This window comes from Centroberyx gerrardi, chromosome 4, assembly GCF_048128805.1.
Source record: "Centroberyx gerrardi isolate f3 chromosome 4, fCenGer3.hap1.cur.20231027, whole genome shotgun sequence".
NCBI lineage: Eukaryota > Metazoa > Chordata > Actinopteri > Beryciformes > Berycidae > Centroberyx > Centroberyx gerrardi.
The window spans coordinates 23,074,117-23,082,988 of record NC_136000.1 but is presented as its reverse complement, the minus strand read 5'-3'; the positions used below and the strand labels follow the sequence as shown (position 1 = coordinate 23,082,988).

General features: G+C 48.6%; 1 protein-coding gene across 1 annotated transcript in view; it reads left to right on the top strand.

Moving 5' to 3' along the window:
- Window positions 1-3,456: 3,456 nt before the first annotated feature.
- tspan9a (tetraspanin 9a) overlaps window positions 3,457-8,872 on the top strand; it is a 64,695-nt gene continuing 59,279 nt past the window's right edge. The window contains exon 1 of the mRNA XM_071900345.1: window positions 3,457-3,825. Within this exon, the coding sequence (XP_071756446.1) occupies window positions 3,457-3,825 (369 nt within the window). The remainder of the gene's footprint in view (window positions 3,826-8,872) is intronic.

Below are 8,872 nucleotides of genomic sequence, written 5' to 3'. Positions count from 1 at the left end.
CCCATTATTTTAATATTCCTTTCACAACTGAGCTAAATCTCTTTTTGATGATACATACTCCTGACTCCAGTAGCGCTGTTGTCTTTCATAATTTGCCTGTTCCGCAGTCTCAGTGCTCTGATGCAGGTTCAGGGTTCAAGTGTTTGCATTACATTAGCTTTTGCAATATTTTGCAAAGCATTGTCAGAAAAAGCCCTGGGTGAGTCACTGTTGGTTCCCTGTTCCCTCTGAACTCTAATCTCTCTGGCCTCGTCGGTCTTTGCAACATATGTTGAAAGCGCTGCCAGATTTACTCAACATCAGAGAGAATGTTAGAATACAATCCCATCCCACCCCCCTCCCCCCATCTTAGCCCAGGCTTGCTTGTTTCTCTGGTCTGCTCTGCTCTGCTGTGCGCCACGTTGCTTTTCAACTTCTCTCCAAATCTCAACTCCTCTGTGTCACCCTGCAGACCTCCGTCTCTACCCGAGTCTCTTTCTTTTTCTCCTTCTCTCTCGCTTTACCCTCAGAACCTAATGCGGCAGCACAGAGGCCCATTGCACTGAGTCGATGGATGGATCCGTGTGCGGCTCGGGAGGGAGCGGGCTTGGATGTGTCCTTCAGGCTACTTGAAGAATCAGCAACACATGCACACTAAGGGCCCCACCGTGGGCCGCGTTGACATATATTGGATTGAATTAGGAGTTAAGGGCTTGATGTTCACTGATCGGAAAGCTCCTGGGTTCTGATACCGTGTCTTTGCGGCTCTCCGGATGTACCAAGAGGGGGCTGATGGGAAATCTTGTTGCTCCACCTGCGAGCAACAGCTTTCATCATGCAACATCTTGGCAACACTAAAGCTTTATTAAAGATGAATCGACCGTAATCATGTGGGGCAGCTGCCGCTAGAAAAAATCAAACTGTCTTTGGAATTGTAAACATGTTTGGTGATAGACACTTGAGGGTTTGTGGAAGCTGAAGTGAATGGTCTGTTGTAAAATGTGTAAAAGTTGTTGAGTGATAAAAGCAGTATTGCATTTGTTCTACATATCCAACACGTAATGTCAGTTATATCAAGTTGATGTAAGACCCAAGTATAAGTACAATTTAATATGGAAAGTTTGTTCATTTTTAGTTGCTTATTACTATTGTTCATGCTAATTAAGCTTTCGGTGCCTCGGCCAGGCTTCCCATCGTACCTGAGCCTCCTCAAGGCCACGCTTTATTCTCGGGGAAACACAGGAGAATTGGATTAGATTGTCCATGTCTATTGGGTATTACTGGATTTACCTTTAAGACCATTCAGTTGAAACTCTCCCTCCATCTGTCTGTGGGTTCAGCCATCGCCGGCCTCAGCCAGCATGGCGGATGACCATTACCGCAACCTGCAGTGTGACGGTAAACCTGTTTTATCAAGACAAGCCCCGAGAACAGGTTGACTCTGTGAGTCAGCGAGGGCAATTATACCTCTATTGGCATTGTTACAGCTTACCGAAGGTTGAATTAAGCTTTAACAAGCACCACACGCAAACAGACACAACTTGAATATTAATAAGCATCCTCTTTTTATTGAAATTTGATGAGTGCCACCGTTAGAATAGCTGGCTTGGCCAACCTGCGTCATTTAGCCTTTGTTCTCTGATCACACAGCATGTATATGTCAGTATTTGGGGAGTATTTCAGACCGGAGGGCTCGATAAATTTGAGAACGAAGGTCTATAAAATCACAGCTGTAATATGTTGTCAGCTCGGTGTGTGAAACAACTGAGGTATTCGGCGTTTGACCCTGGGTTTCCATAGGAGAGTGTTCAGTATCTTTCAGCCACGATCCCCTTTCCATGCTTCACATGGTGCCATAATTCCAAAGCCTGAACCCTGCCAGTTAATTGGCGCTCCTTACATGGATGTGGGCAGTGCAGTGATGAATAGCAACGGAGCAACTGCATGACAAAGCTGCAGCTCAGAACTGTCGCCACCACCCCAATCAGATGCGGTAATCACTCTGGTGATAGTAGTCTGATGTTAAAGCCCGTCTTCAGAAATAGAAGATAAATTGCCTGCTGTCAGAGTTAAATACGGGGTAAATATGTCAGCGTTCAGCAATGACATCACGAGACCGCAAATTCAAACTATCTTGACGTGCGTCAAATCAGAGGTGCTGATGTCGTCTGTCGACCGACTGTGAAGGCTCTTAGTCACATGCAACATACAGTATATTACTGATTTGCTGCCCTCCTCTTATCTCCTGCACCCCCAGCCCCACTATTTCAACCACAACCCTCCCTCATCTGCAATTCCCTTGACGCATGATGTATTTTTTTATGCTTGTTTGTTTATTCATGTTTAGCCTCCCAGACGCCCCTGACGCCCTGACAGCACAGATGAAATTGCTGAACTTGTATAGTCAAAGCAAACGCAGTGATGGGCTTATTAAAAGACACTGGGAGTGGAGAGGAGGAGCTCAGGTCGGGCTGCAGCTGCTGCATTGGCTGTCTGCTCAGCAATGGGGAGGGGCTGAGAGAGAGAGAGAGAGAGAGAGAGGGGAGGGGGAGGAGGGCAGTGTTCTTGTTGGGAGATAGGGAATGCCCGTTAGTTGCGTCTGCCGATAATAGCACATCAGCCACAGCGTGCTTTTGGGAGAGCGCAGCACAGCCAGTGCAGAGGACTGAGTTGCTGAGCACAGAATGGTACACTAGAGAACACAGAGAGAGAGAGAGAGAGAGAGAGAGAGAGAGGGAGCGGGGGAAGAGAGAGAGAGAGAGAGAGAGAGAGAGAGCGCATCAGAGCACGTTGGAGTGCAGAGGGGCTGAGACGGCACAGAGAAGAGGAGGACGGAGAAGGAGGAGAGCAGAGGAAAGACACAGGGGAGGAGAGGAGTGAAGGGGAAAAAAGTTGCCAGCTCTGGGGGTGGAAGCGTGTCACGTACCTCCCCCCCCTACCCCCCTTCTCGCTGAGAACCGGCGCTGAGGTCAGCAAGGGAACGTGGAAGTGGAGCAGCTGAGAGCGGGAGATTTGCGAGGGGGTCTGACTCCCACTGGAACAGCCCAGCACAGCACAGGACAGGAGAGGAGAGGAGAGCAGAGGAGAGGAGAGGAGAGCGCTGTGACATTACAGGATAGGGTAGAGGGAACACTTTCAACTTGCTCCCACAAGGACGGTCCTGTCGTAGGGCTAGGGTAATGCTCCTCGCAGGACGCTTCTGCACGGTTACTTCAGGACTAGACAGCAGCAAGCAGAAGCCTGGGAGAGGTGCCTGAGCGGTGCAGTCCCACTCACTTCTACTCTGGGGACTCTCTCACCTGACTTGCTTGGGTGCAACTCGCGTGCCTTGCGGCGGATGCGATTGTGCTTCTGTGTGCAAAATCCGTTTTGGGTCAGAGCGCGAAGGCGTGGAGACTTTGTTCTGTCCTGTCATCTCTGAGACTATGGTAGACTGTGCGTCAGGGAGCCCTTCATCAGCAGCCGCAGCCCTAGAGCATGGAGAAGTCCAGCAGTGAGGAGTCAGCCATTCACCGTAGCCCGTCCGTAGATAGCCGCGACTCCGATTTTGCCCGAGCCTCCACGTCTGGCCGGCCGTTCGGCGGCCGCGGCTTCACTGCCGGCGCGTTCTACGGCTCCACGGGGCCGCGCAATAACGCACAGCAGGGGCAGGCTGGGACGGCAGCTGACGCCAGCGCGGGAGACAAGCCCACTAATAAGTACAGCTCTCCCAAAGGCAGCAAATACGTGGTCTTTTACCTGGATCTATCCTTTGTGTTCCTTTTAGAATTCAAGAAGTGCAACATGGCAAGAGGCTGCCTCTGCTGTTTGAAGTATATGATGTTCATCTTCAATCTCATCTTCTGGGTAAGTGGCTCATTATTTTCTTCTCTACTTTCTCCACACCACCCTACTTGATGATAATTATGCAAATGTGTAGATGCAACCAACATTTCAATGCTGACGCAGTAAATCTGGATTGAGTAACTCAGTGCTGGTCATATCCATACACATGGTAATGCGTGTTACCTTGGGACAGCTCTGTGTAGGATGAGCTGTATTAAATGTTAATTTACGAAACATGTTATGGCAAGGTGATGGTTGTCTGTGCAATCATGTGTTTCTGATCATTACATCAGGCTGTTTATGCATGCTCTCCTCCGCGCATGTTGCTATTCCTGGATGTCATTACGGAGTCGGTGGCATTGCACCAGGTCTCTTTTTGTGTGTGAGGGGTGGTGGGTAGACACCGGTGGTGAGGAGGGTGGGGGTTCGCCAGAGTCGCTCCTTCAGATGGTTGTGCAGCATGTGCTGGTTCACAGCTAATATGGGATTGAAATGCTGCTTATGATGTGTAAGGAAAAGAGAAGATGCCGTTACATGTGACGTGTGATGAGCAGCACGATATGCAGTAAGGGGATATGTGAGGACTTGGGAATCAAGAAAGTTTCAAATCATTCTGGAAGAGCCAAATTTGGAGTTGACCTGATTTGTATGTTTCATTTGAGGATTCACACTCTTGGGTCTCTCTTGGGTAATAATGCTGCAATTTCAGAAAATTGTAATGATTAAGCAATTTAGCAGTCTAATGTCCAGAATTGCTATAACAAGACATTTGGCTCTATCGCAATGTAATTCAAATGTGAGTGTAATTATCCATATCTGTGGTAATTATAGCAATACTCTAACAGGGGGAAAAAAGATGGAACATAATATATTGATGGTCTCCACACTAAATTTACTCGCAATTAAATGGCACCCTGTGGAACCTGGCCAGCTTGTGGCAGGCTTTGTTGTGTACCCATGCATGGGTATTTGTTGTGAAATTGGGCATCCCATGAATATTGACAGAGTGGATTATGGGGCTTACAGTTTATGGGGCCAAGCCTTTTGTGTGGAGGCAGTGAAGTGTGAAGCGTAAAAACTCTACCAACCCCGGCCCACCATGTCACTGGGTCGTGAGCCCTGCTAACTGGGGCACATCGGAGGGAGCAGGGTGGGCATTAGCTGGAGCCCAGCTGTGGAGAGGCCAGCATTAAAAACACACACACACACACACACACATATACACCACGCAAACCAAGATCTATGTCAGTGTCCATTCCATGAGTCCATATACGCTGGTGTACAGCACAGGCTTGGAGCCAGGCTCAGGGCAGAAGCTGGAAAGGTCTCTGCTGCTTTAGGGCGATATCTGCATATCACTCTCATATCACTGCCCATTCCACAGAGGCAAGGAGGAGAGTGATTGGCAAGGCAGGCAGGAGCAGCGAATACTAAAGATATGCAAACGCCTTTAGGGCTCTACAGTTTGCCTTGCCCTGATCTAAATGTTTAACAAAGGGAAAGGGTCTGGGAAGCCTAGCTGATGTTGGATTAATTTATGCAGAGGTTGATTTGCCTTGATGTGAGCACTTTTCTTTTTGAGCTGAGTAATTGTGGGTAATATTTGTTTAGTGCTCACAACTGGACATCAACAACTACTGTTTGGATTGGTATTATTTACTTATCAAATCATTCTGCCTGTGAGCATTCTGCATTGAGGAAATATGATTGATACAAGGGCTGATTAGACGCCCCCTGATTAGCGACACCTTACAGTTGTCTGCCTGACAGTTCTGTCTTGCTGGGCTCATTTGATAGATCGATGGAGGCTGTCACAGTGCACCAGTATAGGTCAATCTTAGGTAAAGGTCACCGGGTCGCTGTTATCCTGCCACCTTCTTCAGGGACAGTCAGGGGGGATTTGTGTGAAGGGGTTTACTTCCCGGGTTCTTTGTGGGCTCAACTTGTGCTTAACCCTTTTCAGTGGCAAAACCCCTCCGCTAATAACCGGCTGCTGCACACCACTAATAAGGAGTTGGAAAAGAGGCTTTGGATTTCAAGGCTGGTGGCCCATGGCTCTCCATGTAAATGAATGCTGAGACATGCTGAGAGTGTGGGGGGGGGGGGGGAGGGAGGGGGGCGGGCTCCCTTCAGTGTGAGGAGATTGGAGGACCCTCTCCCTAAGTGTGCATGTATGTGTGTACATGCTGCGCAGAGCATGGGGATCTCAAGTGGCTGTGGACTTTTCACCAGCACAGCACATCCCCTGCTGTGCAATAATTGAACTTCTCATGAACTTCTCACTTCTAATGTTCACTTAATGACTCCCCCAACCCCCCCCCCACCCCCCCACCCCCACCCCCCCCCCCCCACCCCCACCCCCACGCATATTCCCGTCTCTAGCTGCGGATTGATGCGCTGTGTTTTCCACCCACCCTTAGCTCACTTTAATGGCAGTTTAACCACTGTCCCGAGGGGGGGTGAGGGCGCGGAAGGGGGAGGGTTGTATACCATGTGGCTGGCGGCCCCTCAGTCCATCAGCGTGTGACAGCTCCTGTCTCATTGGCGGCCGGCTGACTGCGAGCCTGGATTCTCAGGCAGCAGTGCGTCCCATTGAAGCTTTAGCAGAGCCGGGTAGAAAAGGTTCGCTCTGCAATTGGGGGAGGGAGTGGGTGGGTGGGGGGGGGGGGGGGTAGCCGGAGCGCTGCGGGATTGCAGGGGAGGGAGGGTGAGAGGCATCTTGTATCTTGACACCCCTGGGACCACGCTGCTCTCCCTCTGACACTCCAGGAATCGCAAGGTTACTGCAGCTGGTAGTGGGGTTCGCCTCTGAAGATCTGACATCTCATCTCAGAACTGAAGGGGGAATGGTGCGGTAGAGTAACCCGATGCCAGGTACAGCGGGTGTCTCTCTGCTCTCAATGTGTCTACATGCGCACACATACACACACACATAGGAGCATGCATACACACACACACAGCCTTGAAAGTGCACTCACCACCCACACACCATCCGTTCCACGGGGCTTACAGCGGTAACTTGAAGCACAAGGTAAACAGCGGCAGGAACTCCAGGAATCTCCATGCATGCGCTCATCCTCAGGCCCCCCAGCAGTTGTTCATGACCATCTGGCTCCTCTTTCTTATAGGGGATTAGAAGAGTCTGAGCTCAAGGGGGAGTTTCGGGCAGATTAGAGCGGTATTGGGTGGTGCGGGGCAGGATTGAGAGCGCGGCTCCTTCGGACAACACTAAACGCTAAAGCCAACAATCATCAAAGCAAATGTTCCGAGTACAATGACAGCCTGCGATATGGTTCAGTAGTGACGGGATCTGCTGGTGTGCGCATAAACACGCCCACACACACACACACACACACACACACACGCAGTGGCTGTTTGGCCAACAAGATAGTGTGATTGATGTTAAGTCCTATTGGTGTCAGCCTTGTGAGCAGATCAGTGTTGGTGTGCATGCTGTGAGCAAGGATTTCAGCCTCCTACACTGCAGTATGTCCACTGTAGTCACAGCCTCTATGTCTTCCCTCCACTGTTAATCTGTTCCATTCAAGATTCAATTTGGTGTCCACTGGTGCACATATTTATCTTGTTCAGCAATATTAGAAACCTTTGAAAATTTAAAAAATTTTTTTTAAAAAAATGGCACAGAACAGAAGGATTCATACTGGCAAATAACAAGCAACATTGCAGGCATGCACACACACACACAGACACGCACACACACACACACCCACACACTCTGCAGCTCCTGTGAAATATCCATTCCCTCTGCTTCTTCTTCTACTTGTCACGTACTACACATGACAATGACATGACACAAACAATTTCCTTTGTTAGAAATAGGTTGTAGAGCTAAATTGGCCCCTCCCAGCTGTGCCATTATCACACCGTATCAAAAGCTAAAGTCTCATTTGATATTCATATTTTAAAGAAAAAATGTCAGCTCAGCAGTCTTATCTTACATGCGCAAGAGGGTGGTGGTATCAAAGCCCGTCCTTTGTTAGTGGAGAGAAAACCAAGTGTGTTTAGCATTCATGAATTCCTATGCTTGCTTAGGGGATTGCTGGAGGATTTATAAACCATTTGGTCCAAGGCAACAGAAGATTAGTTTCCCTATCGATTTAATCACAGAAGTTGACATTTCTGTTTCAAATGTACCCAGGCTCTGATCTGCGACGAGCAGAGCTGATGGCAGATTCAAGGTGGTTTGGAACTCTGTGTGCGCGTGTGTGTGTGTGCGCACGCGTCTGTGCCTGTTTCTATGTCTGTGTCTGTGTCTGCCTAGTTGCGTGGAACTCCATAAAGCATCGCAGAGCAAACATTTCACTCAAGCTGTCCCCTTCCCCTGGGATTTCGATCTAAGGTGCTGAAGCAATTTGCCTGTTTTTCATTCTCCATATCAGCAGCTGAAAAAATTCAGTAATCTTTTATGGCTCAAGAGACGGCGCATTGTAACAAACTTTCCAATGGCTGTTTTTTTTTTCTTTTTCTTCTTCTTCTTTTTCACAAGAGGCACAGCTGAACTCCATCAGTCACTGCCAGGTGAAGCAGGGACCGGGCCAGGGGGAAATAAATGAAGGTCGAGTCCGCTCAGTGAGATGATGAAACAAGCTGTATGCTATGCCGTCATATGCATTTAATTCCGTCAATCCGGCATGAAAGGACCAGGCTTTTGAATTGGCTTTGTCTTTGAAATGACAGAAGAAGAACCCTCCCCAACCATGATAGATTAAGGCATAGACAGCCAGTAGATTCAATCAATACAAGTCATACATGGCTGCCTCGTTAAACCCATCTCATATTATGTATTCAGCATCATCCATATCAATCTCATCATACACTGTGTAATGAGCTCATATAGTTCATCAACAGTCTGATCCTTCTGCTCACGTGAGCTGGCCCAATGATTTCTTTTTTTTACATAGAGCACATCACTTTATTTACATGCATTTAATCATTTGAAGTCTCGTAATTAGCATCCCCTGTAGATCGCTCAGCCTTGATTTGAATCGGCTGACCTGCTTGGTAAATATCTCCATATGCCTGCCTTTGTCCAGTGGATCGTCGGGGG